The sequence below is a fragment of the Urocampus carinirostris genome, chromosome 6, assembly GCF_059441175.1.
Source record: "Urocampus carinirostris isolate Australia breed hairy pipefish chromosome 6, RoL_Ucar_1.0, whole genome shotgun sequence".
NCBI lineage: Eukaryota > Metazoa > Chordata > Actinopteri > Syngnathiformes > Syngnathidae > Urocampus > Urocampus carinirostris.
Window position 1 is genome coordinate 26,226,999 of NC_142354.1, and position 17,442 is coordinate 26,244,440.

At 39.3% G+C, this 17,442-nt stretch overlaps 2 protein-coding genes across 3 annotated transcripts; one reads left to right on the top strand and one right to left on the bottom strand.

The window, feature by feature from the left end:
- Positions 1-1,421: 1,421 nt before the first annotated feature.
- snai1a (snail family zinc finger 1a) lies at positions 1,422-11,000 on the bottom strand. Its single transcript, XM_088338480.1, has 3 exons — positions 10,727-11,000; positions 8,719-9,222; positions 1,422-3,897 (listed from the first exon to the last, which is right to left on the bottom strand). The coding sequence occupies exons 1-3, from the start codon at positions 10,800-10,802 to the stop codon at positions 3,713-3,715; spliced, it is 765 nt and encodes a 254-aa protein (XP_088194606.1). The 5' UTR covers positions 10,803-11,000; the 3' UTR covers positions 1,422-3,712.
- Positions 10,422-17,240, top strand: LOC148364396 (uncharacterized). 2 transcript variants are annotated; one of them, XM_088338481.1, is made up of 4 exons: positions 10,422-10,564; positions 15,299-15,434; positions 16,559-16,667; positions 16,773-17,240. In XM_088338481.1, exons 1-4 carry the CDS (start codon positions 10,496-10,498, stop codon positions 17,026-17,028), a joined length of 570 nt encoding a protein of 189 aa, XP_088194607.1. In that variant the 5' UTR covers positions 10,422-10,495; the 3' UTR covers positions 17,029-17,240. The 2 variants fall into 2 exon arrangements, with proteins under 2 accessions (XP_088194607.1, XP_088194608.1); XM_088338482.1 differs by lacking the exon at positions 10,422-10,564 and adding an exon at positions 14,250-14,754.
- The last annotated feature ends 202 nt before the right edge of the window (positions 17,241-17,442 follow it).

Below are 17,442 nucleotides of genomic sequence, written 5' to 3' on the forward strand. Positions count from 1 at the left end.
GAATTACTTAAAATAGATATTTTTGAAATCAGATTACGTTGGGATTTTTTATAGCACTGTTTTACTCAGTTTTTTTTCTTAAAATGCTCAAAATTCTAGAATTTTCCCCCAAAGTGAAATTAACCAACAAAATTACTAATATTGAAAAATAATAATAATGATAAAATGTACTGTATATTCTTGTGGTACTCTGATGAAGATTGCATTTGTGAAATATTAATTAGACACATATCCATCTTTTTTGGCGGGATCAATATCGTAAAGCAACCAATTTGTCACTTGCTGTATGTTAAAAATTGCCTCACTGTTCCTCTGGTAACAACCATTAATGTGTTTAAATCTGAAAGAAGATGAGCCGTGATTGGCTAATACCTGAGCTACAGGAATTAATCTTAATTTTATTTTACAGAAGGTGGCACAATGGTGCCCCTCTGAGATGTCTAAAAACAGGTGGGTATTGCTTCTTATCTCCTGTTATACAAGAAAAATTGGAGCAATAACATATTTGGACTAGTTAGGGTTTGGACAGTGTATTTTGATTCGAAAACGTTTTAAATTGACTTTCCGTTTCAAAATGCATTCGGTATTTTAATTATTTATTTTCCTGGTTTTATCTATTTCTATCATAAAAAGCCAAAAACAGACACGAGAATCCCTGTATCATCCACCCCACCACCTGATGGATTGTCCCAATATTGGCTATTTATACTTGTTCATCCTTCAGAATAGGTTACTGTAAATTCTGGACTACAGTGCGCACCTGATTGAAAGCCGCACACACAAATATAAGGAAGAAACAGGTCTTTGTTTTAGTACAAGCTGCACCGAATTTTAAGCCAAATAAAAATTTAGAGATTCATGTCCATTTCTTACATTTTTTAAAGTCCGCAGGTAAATATCTGGTACAGAGATATTGTGTCATGATTAAGACACTCGTTTGCGGACTGCGCCCACAGCTATCTATTTTAATCAACTAGCGCAGCAGTCAATATTAATTAAAATGACATAAACATAAAGCAGGAGTGCGACAAACACATTTTTAAAACAAAACTTAATGTACTGTACCGACTAAAATTCACAAGGTTTTACACTCACAACAGCCTGTACATATGCCAAGCCATGCGACAGATCTTAAGCTCTCCCATCCCTTGCGCACATGACAAAATGAAAGAGAGGAGACCAAGTATTAATTCTACCGCTACTTCGTAAAAAAGGTTGCCGCCGAAACTCACGCAACCATCCACCTCGTAAAAAAATAAAAAAAATAATGAATAAGCCACATTGAATCATAAGCCGCAGTGTTTAAGATGAATTTACTGTAATTGATTTTCTCAAAAGTCCTAACTACAAGCACCTGCCACATTAAAATTTCCCTAACTAATCTAAAATTCTTCTGATTGTCACTTCTCCTGATAATGTGTCCTTTGAATTTAGAACGCTTTGTTTGCAAATTAACGAAAGCAAGTAAAAGGCAGGTGGAAACTGACAACAGGTGCATTCATCCCCCCTATCCATCGTTCACCTGCACATCCGCAAAATTGCATCTGCACAATGCTCGGCTCACTCGGCACTTCCAATATCACCAGTTAATGATTATCTTAGACCGGTTTAACCGTAAAGCATCAACTGTTTTCATTTACAGCATCACGGCAGGTGCAGCGCCTTAACCCAGAAGCCGCTTTTTTAATAAACATAAATTACTTTATTGAAATGGAAATCAAAATTACTTTTTTTGGGGCATACACAAAAAATACTGAACACACAAAGCAAGGTACAAAATCCAAGTAACACATTGCACTATAAAATTGCCATACATGTTTACAATTTATCTGTGTACTGTCCGTTTACAGGATTCTCATCACATTTGACAACAACGGTGTAAACTTAAAAAAAAAAGTTTGGTCCCAGCCTTTTTTTTCGATTGAAACAATTTGGTTATCAGTGTTTCGAATACTGCAATTGAAGCGACGATCGGTAATGAGGTAAATAAGACCCAAAAACAAAAAGAAAAACGACATTTCTAGGAACACACATGGCTTTCGACTGATATTATTAACACTGTGGTAACGCTGAGTGCAGGGCTTGTGACGGTCCTAACGTCGGAACTCATCGGTAGTGAAAACATAGGCTTAAAGGTATTCCCGAATAAAATTTTATTTCAATTAGGCACATAGGCAATACACGTTGTATTGTCACCTCATGATTATGCAAATAGGTTGCTAGATATTCCACACGCCAGGGGACTTGAGAAATGTTGTCTCAAAGTTCACCCATCTGGCTTGTTTCCTGTAGAGCTGTGATGTCATTAAAGGAACACAACACTTTCAAAATGGCGAACACAACATGAGAGGCAAGCTCCAAAACAGAGTGATTGTAGTGAACAGTGTTTTTCTGATTCTGATTTTATGCCTAATTATTAAAAAGGAACGTCCCGACAGATATGTCTAGGGAAAAAACAGTTATAGTGCCTGGGAGAGTGACAACGGTGAACTCGACAATCAGGAGGAGAGAAGGAGTGATTGTTTTCACAACAAAGATTGATAGCTTGTTTTCAAGACCCTTTTGCTGATTTATTGTTTGATTTATTTTAATTTTGCAATTGTTCCCTATGAAGGGCAATTCACTTGTCAGTCGGGAACACACCATTGGGAATAGGCCATACTAAAGGCTGACGGTGTGAAAATATTTACCGTTGTAAAATATAGCTGTTGCACTGCAAACATCACGTAAACCTTGTTTTGATGTATTATTTATTCCCTATTGTACTGCATTCTTTAGTTTTTAGTGTGTTTGCGATTTACTTTAACACAAAATTCTGTTCTTAGTGAAGTGCACGGATCGAGTTTCCATAAACTGCTCGGGACAACACCCAACAGACAAGAATTGAATGAATACGGTTCAGCAGGATACAAACAATACATCCAAGCTCATTTTATGTATATTTGCAGTGAGACATGTTGCGAGTGAGCCGCCTGTCTCTAGTATGCGAATGGCCAGCAAGCGTGCTGGTGTTACTCTGATGATGTCACAGCTCAGATGACAAATACAAGACAAATTGTCTTCGAAATGAATTATCTTGGAAAATAATTGGAATATATTGATGGAAGCCATGTACCATTTCCTCACCTTTGGGAATTTGGGAATACCTTTTAGATGACCCTCCAAAGACAAAAGTCCCTTTGTGGCCACGTCTTTAAAGCGAGGGCGGCGGACGTCACCTGCTACCCTCCGGCTAAAGTCGCCTCCGGCGCACCTGTTAGCACCTCGTCTATCCGCGCCGCCGTACCAGGGACAGCTGTGCGTGCGCGGTAGCTTTTGTGTATAATGTATGGAGGCGCGTTGAGAGGGTTTGTTTTACCACCCACGCTACCCCACCTCTCTGCAGCTGTGATCGGGTTAGCAATACGGGTTAGCGTTCCTGAGTTTTTCGGCACCAGAACAGAGACAGGAAAAATTGCCTCTTACAATCTTTTTCGGCGCATATTTGGTCTTCGGGATTCACGAATGGGCTGGTATCAACGTAAAGGTTGGCTCGGTTTGGATTTGGTCCGACGGGCCTGCCTCGGGACTTGAAAATAGTAGGGAAAACATCTGTAAGGGGATGGTGAAGAGGCATGTAAAGGTTGAGATCCACGAGGACTGATTCCTTCCATTTTGACATTTTTTTGACAGTTTGCCGGGCTTTTGGTGTCCTCTACCGTCCCTCCTCATCTCAAACGGCAGCGGAGCAGCACCCTGAGGAGCTGTGTTTCTGCAGCAAGGACATGCGGCTAAAGGTGCGAGAGCAAACGCCGCATTGGTACTTCTTGACTTCGGCGTGGGTCTGCAGGTGAGCGCGCAGGTTGGAGCGATCGGCGAATGCTCGGTTGCAGTGGGGGCAGGAGAACGGGCGTTCGCCTGAATCAGGATCAAATGAGAAGACAAAAATTAGTTAGATTTGATTCAACAAGGAAAACGGCTTGGCGTTGCCAGGCCTATCGAAGATTGGATTTGGCTGCTTGGAGTGGTCGGTTGTCAGTAGCTGTAGTACCCAATTGGGTCCCCAGAGGGCAATCGCGACCCCAAGAAGAAAGATCACACGACGGCAGATGTTTATCAATTTTGTCTTATTTATTGGTGGTGCCTTGACACAAAATCTAGCTAAAGACTCTTGCAGAGGCCTAAAGTAGAAGTGTGTGTTTCTTAAAAATTGGTTACGCCGTTTCGGAGCCTATAAGTCATTGCACACACACACAAGATACTGCAACAGAGGATTATTTTAATGTTCGATTAATTTGACGGTAGTTTGCGAACTATAAGGCGCACCCTCAAAATATTCCTCTGTAATCTTTGTATTTCATGTTAAAGGCGACCTGACTATATATCTTATTAAATTAAAACTACAGGGTTGCGTTAAAGAAACATCAGAACATTTTAAAAACGTACTTCATAGAAGATGAACGTTGGGAAACCTGATTTCACAACTGAATAACTTGATCATATATGGTCACTGTATGTAGAAGCATTTTATTGTATTCTTATGCATTACGTATCTTTTTTTACTGTATTGAAAGTTTATAAGGTGCACAGGTCTATGAGACACACTTCTTAATTTCTCGACTTTTTTTAGGTGAGCTTTATACTCCGGAAAATACAGTATTTGTTCAATTAAATAACCTAAAGAAACATTATTAGTTCAAATCACCGTTGTTGAAAATAACATTACTGTCATGTGGTATAGTACACTTATCTCTAGATTTTGTTTTCCTTTTAAAAATGAATATTTTTTTACATTTAAGCAATGATAAGTCACATTGACATATTAAGGAAATAATGACCCTTTAAATAGCCCCATCGTTAAGATAATAAACTAACACAAAGTACGAAGATATGTTTTTTTTTTACATGACAGCAAAGATAGATTAATGATTTGGTTACTGTTTTGGTCCCATACTGTGTCTTATAATGGGATAAATGTAACTGAGCTGACGTCAATGAGTTCAATTGTTTTTGTCATTAGTAAGTCATAAATCATTTTGACAGCTCTTTGTGATGGGGTTTAAGACGGGATTTACTGGCGACCTTGTGTGTGCTGAAGTTATATTGAAACCTGAAACGTTTAGTAAATGGTAAATAAAAACACACAGCCAACCTGATAGGTGCATACCAAACTATAACTTATATGTCTTCATTGCTGTGTCATCAAAATGTCAAAGAAATTATCTTATCATACAAGAATATAATGAAACGGTGACTACTTTTTGCTGAGAAGCTAATTATTTGGTAGATTACTAATTCAAGAAGTATTTAAAAAAATACTATATTTTCCACACTAAAAGGCGCACCTAAAAGCCTTCAATTTTTTCAAAATATGACCATGCACCTTATGATACGGTGCGCCTTATATATGGATCAATATTGAGTTGCAACAGGTTTCGCAACTACTATAAGCAGCTGCCGACTCGATTTTCCCCCCGTAGAAGAAGTAGTGCATGCTGGGATAGATATACCGGCATTCTATTTCCCAACCAATGTGTCAATCATAATTTGAATAGGTCACTATCGGTTTAAGTTATTTGGAGGTAAAGGAGGCGGGTCCTTTTTAGAATTTACAAGCTTGTATAGGTTAAAGCGGGGTAAAACAAAGCCTGAAATTGGCCGAAAAAGATTTGAATGACAATTTAGGTTCGTCTATGGTCCGGAAAATAATTTTACTAGTCTGTTTATTTGTAAACGGGAATTATCGTGCTAAATAGACATCTAGCAACAAGCAACGTCCATTGATGCAGAGATGCTTTTTGGCAGATTTTTTTTTCTGCATTATCGCGTGTTTTGGAGTACGTAAGTACGTTAGGATTTACTACACTCGCGGATGTAAGGGGACAATGGTTGCGTATTATCATCGAATTTGATAGCTGCAAGACGACATCTTTGGTGAGCTATCGCGGCTTTATATTTTTTGGGTATTGTCTTTCAGACAAATTGTGATGTTTCTGTGATGATTATATTTTTAAATGGTCTACATATCTTGAAAACGTTTAAGCTTTCCAATGATATGTGGCATAACGCATTTCAGTGATTGGTGACTTACTTCAGACACAGTGCCTATAGGTGTCAGACACGTAAGGTTTGACTGATCTATCTGACTGTTTTGTTGATGTAGGGCCTTATAATCCGGTGCGCTATGTATGGAAAATACATGACGAAAGACTATTTTTTGGAGGTGCGCCTTATAGTAGAGAAAATATGGTATACTTGCAGATGAAATAACTAATTACTTATTAGTTGTCAATTAATTGATTAGGTTGCTCCTCAGCCCTCAAAATTTTTGTTAAAATGTCTTTATTGTCATTGATAACAACATAGTAAATATTGTTTGTAACAATATCAGACATGGTACTCAGGGCTAAAAATTTAAAAGGGAAATTAAATGTTAATGATAAAAAAAATAGAAAAACTGGTAAAAGCCAAGTAGCTGTGGAATTCACAAAAATCTCATTTTCTCGCCTCACCCCCACAAACTGTGTTGATCATGAAACAGTGAAGCCTGAGTGAATTAGCATGATTAAATCACGACCTAACGAGATTAGTATGCTAACAAGCGCTCACTGATAACACCTTGATAAAACCCTTTTGTCCCCTATTGTGTCGTCTTCCCTGAAAGAAACGATAAGACAATTACTGAGGGCGGCATTGTAGTTAGTGCGTTAAAGACAATGCGTGATCAATGAGCACAGCGGTTGATCACATCACAACCATCGGTGAGGATATCCAGCACCTTCAAGTCACAGCGCGAACGACACAGGACCGACACTGCTGACTCATGACTTCAACCATAGACTTTGGCCTTTTTTTGCAGTCAACACAGTGGTGCCTCTACATGCCAGCTTACTTTGATCCAAGATCGTCTTCTAAGCTCGAACATAATAAACACATTTTCCTGATATTAACTAATGAAAAAGTAAGTGGCCCGTTCCCGAACTCTAAATAGTTATAAAACACATTTTCGTGATATTAAAAACACATTTAAAAAGGAAATTACCATAAAAAGTAAAGTGATAAGATAATAAGATGATGTTAACGAAATAAAATACGAGTTTATTATGAGGGAGGTGCTGTAACGAAGGTGTTTGTGTGGTGCCGAAGTGCAAAAATAGGAAGGGGGTATGACTTTTGATTATACATAAGCAATTACTGTACACTTGAAATTAAAGTTACCCTAACTTTATATGAACGTTAACCGACAAAATAGTTCTTTTGAAATAAAACTTATCTGAGAAAATGTGTCTCTGCCTCCCTTTGTTTGGGAAATGCGTAAGGCAAGTGCCATTAAAGAGAGCCGTTGCACGACCAACTGCGTTTTTTTCAGAGGTTTTTTTTGATGACTGCAGCAATTTCCTCCCACTCAGCCAATACCTCTCTAATCTTCTTTGGAGACACCAGCTTCTCTGGTTCACCCTTCTTTTCGCATTTTTTTTGCTACGGGAATATAACCTCCCTCTAAGCTAAGACTCGGGTCAATTATTCCGCGGCTATTTGATTGACACTCGCTGCTTCCCGCTTGTACTCCTTGGCTAGGTCCCTCACACAAAAACCGCGCTCGTGTTTTTCCGTTATTTCTTCCTTCGTTTTTATTGTCGTCGTTCTCCTTTCTTTCTCAGACCCCTTTCCGTTTCCCTCTCTGCAACTCATGGCTAAGGTCCCAAAAAGTCCCAAAAAGGAGATGCTATAAAATGCGATGAAAGATCAAAATAAACTTGCTGCAGAACACAGGTAAAACCAAGGGCGCAGTATCAGGTGCCTGATGGCAGGAGGCGCATGCGCAAACTGGACTGAGCTGATGGCAGTGAGTGGTCACAAGCAGTCTCTAGTGGCAGCAGGATTCATATGAGTGCTTGAAATCCTTGGAAATGCTTCAATTTCAATGTTGTGTTTTCAAGTATTGAAAAGTGCTTGAGTTTTAAATGAAGGGCTTGTAAATGCTTGAACTTGTTGTCATGTTTATCAAAAAGTCTGCTTAAAATTGACTCTCATGTTGCTCTCTGTTGGCTTTGATTTGCCATTGCAACTCTTTTTCCCTCATGATTGACCGCAGCTGGCATTAGTTTGTATGGCATTGTCCTATGAAGCATCATCACCCACTACAGTTTGAAACCAAGAGGACAGGTGCATGCTACACTTAACAGAGCACTATGAACTGTGATTAGTGAAAGGATTACGAATCAATCATGGACATTTATTATGGGCTATGCCAAAAATGGAGATCGTGTTTCTCAGTGGTAAAATGTAATGGGAAAAACTTCCTGGAACTGAATTTTGAAGCTACTTACTGATGTTATTTTTACTCAACACCTATAAGGGCAGAGAGTGGTCTCAAAAACAAATATATTCTCGATAAAAATTATGTCTTGATAAATGCACATGCAAGATTCAAAATCAGATCTGTAATTTGCATATATATTTGTGGCTCTGCAAAATACATGATTTACACCGGATCTTTTCTCTTAATGGTACTGGAGAAATAAGAAAATTAGCTTGGAAAGTCCTTAAAAGGGGCTTGACTTTGACCATATAAAAGGTGTACGGACCCCGTGGTAGCCTCTGGGACTCCTCGTAAAATGGATTTTCCTTCTTAAAGTGGGCAGGATTCTTGTAATAAAACGTGTGTATTCAAATTCTCCTATGTAGAGGTGCTTGTATAAAGAGGATAGAAGCAAAAGTCAGGGAGTTGGATCTCACCTGTGTGTGTGCGGATGTGACCACGCAGCAGCCACGGCCTGGAGAATGCCTTCCCGCATGTGGTGCACACGCATGGCAGGGTGTGTGAGCGGATGTGCATCTTCAAAGCCCCCAGGCTAGTGTACTCTTTGGGGCAGTGCTTGCAGAGGAAAGCGGGCCTGCTGGTGGCGACAACCGGGGGCCCCCTTTCCTCCTCTGGCGGGGGACTGATGTGGGCCACTGTGCCGGTACATTTCATCCGCTGGCGCGGTGCATACGTGTGCGGCGGTTCCGGGCTAGGGGGATCAGACGTACGGCCTTCATCCTCCTCGCCGCTGCTGCTAGCATTGCTACTAAGGCTGGATGGCGAGCTGAGGTCTAAGGGAACCGGCACGGTGGAGGGTTGTGTTTGGGAGGTGGGTAGGTAGAGGGCGGGTAGGACGCTCAGGTCCCACACCAGGTTAGCTGTCAAACAGGTGGCGGCGGACGAAAGCTCAGCGAGAGGATATTTGTCAAGCGAGGCATCTGGGGAAGAATAAGGAGTCGATTATTTTCGGCGTTTAATCGGATGAACTTCAAGCAACAGTTCATAGATCCCTTAACCCCCAAGGTTGGCGGGGAACCACTTCCTGGGATGCGTCTTGGCAAGTACAGCCTGGCAGCGCCCATCCCTCTACAAGCTGTTTTTGGGTAGGGGTTTGCTACCCCAATTGAAACCAATAATCCTGGTTTCCATGCTTACCAGATGCAGGAGAAACCTGCTAATCTGACTTAAATACAGCACCTTCATCATCTGGTCGCTGTTGTTTTTCGGTGTAAAGCGGCATCCCTCTCCTAAGAGATGAGCCGGATCTTGACATAACATGAGTTCAAATTATCATTGAAAAAACTTGTTTGGCACATACCATGACAGGGAATAGACAAAAATAGACCAAACAGATGTCAGGTTCAAAGCATCTACCTGCACTCTAAGAACACTTGAGTCAAAAATAATAGTAGGCCAATAAATGGACCGATATTCTTCTTGGATCAATTGAATCCAACTTTTTGGGTAGTTTTGTACCAAATGACCCAATTTTTGGCATTTTTCTAGACAAAAAAATGTTGTGTTTGACAAAAAACTCAACATTGGCAATATTTCGGGGTAACTACAATTGCTAAGTTCTCTTGTGCAAAACAACCATTTTTGTGCCGATTTCTTTTTTTTTTTTTGGGGGGGGGGGGGGGGGGGGTAAAAAAAAGAACAACTGTGGGTCTAGCTTGCGGATTGTTTTGTACAACATTACCCAGATTGTTTGTTTGGCTATTTGGGGTGAAGTCTATTAAAAAAAATGTTTGTGGGGTGGAGTATTTTTATTTGTTGGTTTCTGAAAAAAACAATCCAGGGCATAGTTTTAAGGGTGTTTATTTACAATTGGACCCACATTTTTTTTCCAACAAATCAACCCAATTTCGGGTGAGTTCTATTAAACAAATTGTTTTGTTTGCATTTTATAGGTGTATTTTATTTTATTTTATTATTTTTTTTTTTGTGTCCCCATTGGAGAAATCTCAATCCAAATGGTATCCAGACGATAATTTGATTATTAAAAATAGTTGATGTTCAACTTAAGAATCGATAAGCTATCGATTGTATGATTAGCCGCTGCACCCTTACAAAAGTCCGGATCAAAATTATTAAATCCTTGAATTCCAATCTTTTTTCTGGTCACCCTTTTTTTTAGGTCGTAAAGTCGCAGCCATTGGAAGGTTTCATGGGCCGTTTCCTCCCACGTATTCACATGGACTCGAACCATGAATGGAGCTCTGTCCACCGTCATGGGGGAAAGTGCATCTAACGGGCCACAACTTTATCAGGAAGTTGCAGGTTTGGTAGTTCAACCACATAATAAAGAAAAAAAAGGATACACACACTCACACAGTGAAGTCAGCATCTACATTAGAAGACGAGGACTTTCTCACCAACGTGCAATTACGTAAGGAAGCTTTTTTAAACCCAAACACAAAAATAGAAAGTTCCATCACTCACCATTCTGACATTCCAATTCACTGTAGTTTGGCTTTTGCTTAGCAAAGTATTTTTTAACTAAAAAAGACCGAGGCATTGTCCTTTTGCGTATTCAACAACTGAGTGTTAAAGTATCCGGTAACGGCTATAAAAGAAATGTATCCCCTGCTGAGTTGAGGACTTCAACAACAAAAAATCTGTATGTTCCAATAGTCCAGAAGTTGGGAGTGGAATTCGGCACATCAGCGTGCCTTCAACTTTCATGTAGAATGCCTAAATGCTGGCCTCTGTTCTGAAATACTGACACGGGCGTTAGGGGTGTGCTCACCCCAAGGGCCCTCCCCACCACAGCCTGCACTGGCTCCCTCCTCCTGCTCCTCCTGCTGTTCTGTGCAGGAAACAGGCATCATACTAGCACCCTTTTAGAGTGTTTTTGTCAATTAGTTAGCACACTAGTGAAGCATATAAGCAATTTCAAGATGATACTTCTGGTAACCAAGAAAAATGAAGCTTAGTGAAGCTATTGGAGTATTTCTTACTCGTTGAAATGGTACTGTCAGTTTTATTTTAAAGGCTAGTGCAGTGGTTACTGGCCTTTTTGATTCTGAGAGTTACTTTTTTTGTTACTGATTAGCATGAAGGGTAGCTTATCATGTTATTCCTAAGTTCATTTTATGTTATTACCCTGTTGGAATTTTGAGAATTGGCTCATTCAACTACTAAAACATCTGCCTTGTCTAAAGGCACTGTGTGATTTACATCTATAGATTATTGGCAATTTTTTTCATATTTTTTGGAAGAATTGATTATGTATTTAAAGAGGTTTCCTAGAAAATCACAATGACCCATCATTGGTGATCTATTTTCAACCAGGATGAAAGCTACTTTTTGTTACTGATTAGCGTGAAGGGCTACTAGTTTGGTATGTTTTTCTGAAATATGAACTTATCACGGTATTACTGTTGGTACTATGTAATAGCTACCCGGTTGCAATAACAGGAAGGGTTAAAACAGGCTCAGTCAACCACTAAAACAGCTGCCTTGTATAATTACACTGAGTGATTATCTTATATACATTATTGGATAATTTTAAAAATAATTTTGGAAGGGTTGATCACGCATTTGAAGATCCTGATCAAGTCAACGATTTCTCATGACAGAAGTCTAATTCCGTAGAAGATCACCATGACCCATCACTGTCGGTGACCCTTGTGCTAGTGCAATGGAATTTATTACATTTTTACTGCATCTTTAAACCAAGAGTGCCGTCTCTAAGAGTCAAAAATATTTAGGGTGCTTAAGATGCATTTTGTCTATCACTACTTTTGAATTCTTACTTTAAATTCATACTTGATAATCGGACCAACAGCTATTGGAACATCCAATCAAAAGTTCTACCAAAAGTGACCATTTGAAAATGATGAAAACATCTCATCTCATCTCATCTCATTAGCCGTACCGCTTATCCTCATTAGGGTCGCGGGGGGCTGGAGCCCATCCCAGCCATCTCCAGGCAGTGGGCAGGGGACACCCTGAACTGGTTGCCAGCCAATCACAGGGCACACAGGGACAGACAACTCATTCGCTCATTCACACCTAGGGACAATTTGGACCGGCCAATTCACCTGAAATGCATGTTTTTGGAATGTGGGAGGAAACCGGAGTGCCCGGAGGAAACCCACGCAAGCACTGGGAGAACATACAAACTCCGCACAGGAAGTCTGGAGCTGGATTTGAACCCACGACAGGTTCCCATGACATGAACTGTGCCGCACAAGCGCTAACCACTGCGCTTCAAAAGGAATATGGCTGGTTGGTCACTGCCTGGACTCCGGAAATAGCGTCAAGTAAAATGAAAAGGCGGAATAAATGAGCATAAATCCTCAATTCTAACCCAGAACAGTAGACTCGTTCAAAGGTTTAATTGGAGTGAAAACGACGCAGATCATATGCCAGCGGCCACAGTCACCGGATCACAATAGTGGAACTGCGCAAGATGGAGGAACAAAACACTTGCGCAGTTTATGAAGATACAAAATCTGCAATTATAAAGATAAAATTGCTATCATTTTAACAATCATTATGACTGAAATCTGCAACATTGCTATATCTAAAGATAATTCAAATTACAACCAGAACAATACATACATGATTGAGCGGATACCAAGCTGCCATTATTGAAAATAAATTATTTTAGCTTTGTTATTTGTTCAAATGTCATGTAAATGCTAAAAATAAAGATAGTTAAATTATGCTGTTAGGACATCACATGATGATTTTCACTATGTTGATGAAGTAAGCTGCCAGTAGGCAGATTGTTGACTTGATATTGCTTTAGACACACTTTGATTCCGCAAACAAAGAAAGCATTTGAGTCTCATGTGAACCACATGTCAAAATAAGGGCGACACAAATATACATATCTCATGCAGAGCAAAAGCGCCCCCTGGCAGACAAAATGGCAATGGGTCTCTTACGTCATTGTAGCTCGGAATTCCCCTTATTTATGACGTTTTTTTGAACTCTTCTGCTGTGGTGGGTAAAAAAACATTGAAAACACTAACACTAATATTGTGCAATGTTTCTTTTTTCATTTATCATGTATTTGCAGAATTCTGTTTTTGTATTTTATTAATTTAGGAAGAAGCCACTTCAAGTCCGGCATTGCTACAGGGCACACTGCTTTTTTCATATACTTATATATGCTTTAAAGCAGGGGTCTCCAACGCGGTGCACGAGGGTGCCCCCTGAAGACAGCTGAGGCGCCCGCAGACCTGTTCTGAAAATAGCTCACCAGTGCTGGTTCATTGAGATTTTCTAGTGAAATGATTGTGTTAGTGGTTCACTGAGTCTATTTAGCCTTACTTCCAATAATCAACCTAGTAAAAATATAGTAATAGTAATGACAATATAGTAATCGTAATGACAAGTTCTAATTGTAGAAATGCATATCAAACTGGCTGCCCTTTGAGGTAATTAGTAAGAAAAGGTAGCCCTCGGCTTGAAAAGGGTTAGAGACCCCTGCTTTAAAGGGACAGTTTGTCGTATTTGATCATAAATTTTGCTGTATTATGTTGTGCAACAGAAAATAATTGCTACAAAGCACAAGGAAGAATGCAAATCACTGAGACTCAAAGTGACCAAATCAAAAACATGTCCTTTGCTTTCTTTTGTCTTTGTATGCCCAAACTTTCACCAAGGAAAAAAAGAAAATAGACAAAAAACAAAAAGAAATGGAAAACAGGAAAGAAAGGAAGGAAGAGAGAGGGGGACAGGGAGAAAGAAAGAAAAGGAAAATGATAAGAAAAGTGGAAAAACGAGACAAAAGAATAACAGAAAAAGCAAGAAACAAAGAAAAAGATAAAAGGTAAAAAAAAAAGTTAAAATTTAAAAAGAGACAACAGAAAAGATGCAAGAAAAAAGATGGAAAAAGCAATAGAAAATGGAAAAAGAAAAGAAAAAGAATGAACGGAAAGGGAAAAGAAAAAAGAGACTCGAAGTGACCAGAGCAATCCATTTTCCCCTCGTTTTTTTAACCCAGCCTTGCAAAGGTTTCTTTTTGTTTTAAAAATACATGTTTATATCATAGATCATGTGTTTTGCCTATTGTTTGAATTAAGTTGTTTTTTATTATTTATGAATGGTGTTATTTTTACTTCTAGCAAGCGCTAAATAACACACATACTGTCCCTTTAAACATGTTCTCCATTCAAAAGAAGCTGACAGTAGAACACAGTTGAATGTCCGTCGCTACCGCGGAACCACCGTGAATTTCTATTTTACGAAGGTAACTCTCTTGTCCCAAAAGAATGTTCTTTGATCAACCTTCTGTCCGACTTATGCGGGTCAAAATGCTTCGCCCTAATTGGTGGGTTTGCATCGTAGGCGGAGTTATCGTGGGTACGTGGGCTTTTCATTGGTCGGGCGTTTGAAATGAAATGAAACAAACAATAACGACAGTCCCGTTCTGAAGCGGTTGAGATTTATTGTTTTAGGAAATCGATTTTTACTGCATGACAGTGAATAAAATCAAGGAATATCAAGCAAAGGTAAGCATTGTACTTTCTACTGTTGTGATAATAACTCAAAGGATTTTGTATTGTACTTTGATATCCTCGGTATAACGGTACTCGCTTTTAGATGGTTATATTTGCTTATCGTTTCGCATATCAGGGTTGAATTTCGTTTGTTTGAGAAGGACGAAATAATTGTTTATTTAATGAGTAAAGTAATGCATGCGTAGCCAGCCTGCATGTTATGTACTTATTTTACATTTATAAACATGTTTTGGCCTCGTGATTAGTGACGCGTATTGCTGTTACCTATGTGAACAATAGTGCTTAAAGAATACATATATATTTGACATTATTGAAACGTCCGTTTTTTGCAAGCATCTGTTCAATATACCCGCCCCTTTGTTGTGATGCAGAAGGTCCGAACAATACATTTTCCGTGGAGTGGTCAAATGTTGCATTTTTGGGGGGTGAAATGATGAGCTTTCAGTTCGTAAAAAATACAACTCTTTTCAAAATAAAAGTGCCATCATTTACGTGCACTCCTACGCACACGAATAATTTGCATTGTTTTCCTCAGAATAAAGAGACACGTCAGAGAGAAGCAGCGATGCTGACAAAACTCACTCGTTGGCTTTTTGGAGGAGAAGATGACGCCAAAGAAGTCAAGTCTGGAGAAGTGGTGGAAGACGAATGGCTTGTTGTTAGTCGTCAAGGTTGGTTTTGGAAAATATACATGATGCAAATGTAATTTTAAAAAAGAAGGATGGGGGAGCGAGCAAAAATTGGGAATTGAAACCTATGGTAATTCACAAATGCGTCCCTAATCCCCGGTATCTACTCAGCACGTCTTTATGAGTGATATACGTGTTTAAGCTTGTATAACATCATCAAATATAAATGTGAAGGGGGAAAAATGACATTTTATTTACCGTTAGTGTGACATGAACTGGTCGGGTGGAGTAGCAGGTGCAAGCAGAGTGGGAGAGGGACGGTCATGGCGGGTTAAACTAATCTTAAAACTTTTACATTATAGGATTGTATCCCTTAGGTTTTCCCTTCAATTTGCCATTTTTTAAATAATAGTCCCAATTGTAGCGTGTTTAGAGCCATGTAGATTAGCAAGAGTAACTTTTTGTGTGCCTTCTTCGTATTTCTTAATAATCGCAGGTTGTATTTCCATGGTTATTATGTTTATGCTTCTCATTTACCACCACTACAAGACCTTGGCAATAACAATGAATAAATTGTATTGCTGACTCGCGACATTTTTTTTTTTTAATCCCACAAGATTCTTAACTAAATGAAGGGAAAAGCATTGTGAGAGGTTGTTCAGTCAATGGCCTTTCGACCTTTTTCATGATGTTGTGATTCAAACTAATAGCACATTAGCATTTTAAATGATGTTGACCAATCTTAGACAGGAACCCCAGAGACGTAACATGGGGTCATCTGCATGAACACTGCAAAGTTTCAAGTTTTTGGACAGGCAAATTAGCTTGTTTTTGATGTATATTGGGGTAAATGTCATTAAGAGTGGCAGAAAAACGTCTAATTGCACACTGTAAAGTGTAAATGTTGTATGGCTGGAATGCGGTATTCCAGTGGTCAGTTTTATTATGTCTAACTATCTTTTTCTGCGGCACATTTTATATAGCTACTGCTTTACCCAAAATAATGGTCATGTTAAGAAAGCATGCATAATGATGGTACTTCCTTTAAGGCCTTTATTACCTGTTTGCCCAGGAGTGCCATGTCTAATCTCATTGCATACAACGTTGCTCTGAATTGTTATCAATGACAATAAAGACAATTGCTGATGGATTTACTCCTGGAACAGTTGTCTCCACAGAACCCAGTCCAACAGAGATTCCATGTGTGGAAGACCAAGTTGTATTTCCCGAGTCTGCTCCTAATGAAACAACTGTTACAGAATTAGAAACTACAAGGTAACATAAATTCTACATGCAAGCTGCAAATTAAACAGCAATAACTCAATGTTGTCTACCTGAAAACATCAACCATACATACCATTTTTCTGCATTGATTTTCAGTGCAACACTTCCAACAAGTGAGGAGTCCACAGTTGAAAGCAAAGAAACGGCCCGTAACAATGGAGCCATATCGGAGTTCCTTTTGCCTCCGAAAGCCATGCAAGAGGCCACAAAGTTAGCCGCCATGCAAAAACCTTGCACATCACACTATGCTGTTTCCCGAAATGCTATTCAGCGACACAATCTTGTCCGGCATGGATTCCAGCATCACTCCTTCCCGCTCAAACAGCCAGGACATCGCACCCTCAGTCACTGAGCGCTAACTACCTAGCGTCCCCCTCCCCTGTTTTCCACACAACATACCTGCTAAATTGGTAATTTTTGTACAAATCCGGCCATGGTAAATTATTGCACTTAATTGAGGATCATTCTTATCATTTATCTGTAGAACGACTCATATTTGTTGTACTATTTGTATTTTGTATTTGATTACTCACATCAATAAAATACTACAATGTTTATTCTCTATATCATGTATTTTATCTACGACCTCATTAGTTAAGAGGTAAGTACCAGTATATCTGCTGTTGTTAGCTCACATCGAACCAAGAGGCAATATACCCACTTGCAATCTTTTTATAATTGTTGACCCTGTTCATCAGTTGCCATGGCAGACTCAAATGATGCAGAACCTAGAGACCATTGAGTTACAAATAAAAGAAAATCCTCT

Excerpts from the sequence above, each read along its gene's own strand:
- LOC148364396 (XM_088338481.1), top strand. The coding sequence starts at position 10,496 with ATGGAGCTCTGTCCACCGTCATGGGGGAAAGTGCATCTAACGGGCCAC. Across the intron at positions 10,565-15,298 it reads ACTTTATCAGGAAGTTGCAG|AATAAAGAGACACGTCAGAG; the intron begins GTTTGGTAGTTC and ends TGTTTTCCTCAG. Across the intron at positions 16,668-16,772 it reads ACAGAATTAGAAACTACAAG|TGCAACACTTCCAACAAGTG; the intron begins GTAACATAAATT and ends ATTGATTTTCAG.
- snai1a (XM_088338480.1), bottom strand. The coding sequence starts at position 10,802 with ATGCCTCGGTCTTTTTTAGTTAAAAAATACTTTGCTAAGCAAAAGCCA. Across the intron at positions 9,223-10,726 it reads TGAATTGGAATGTCAGAATG|ATGCCTCGCTTGACAAATAT; the intron begins GTGAGTGATGGA and ends ATTCTTCCCCAG. Across the intron at positions 3,898-8,718 it reads TCACATCCGCACACACACAG|GCGAACGCCCGTTCTCCTGC; the intron begins GTGAGATCCAAC and ends ATCCTGATTCAG.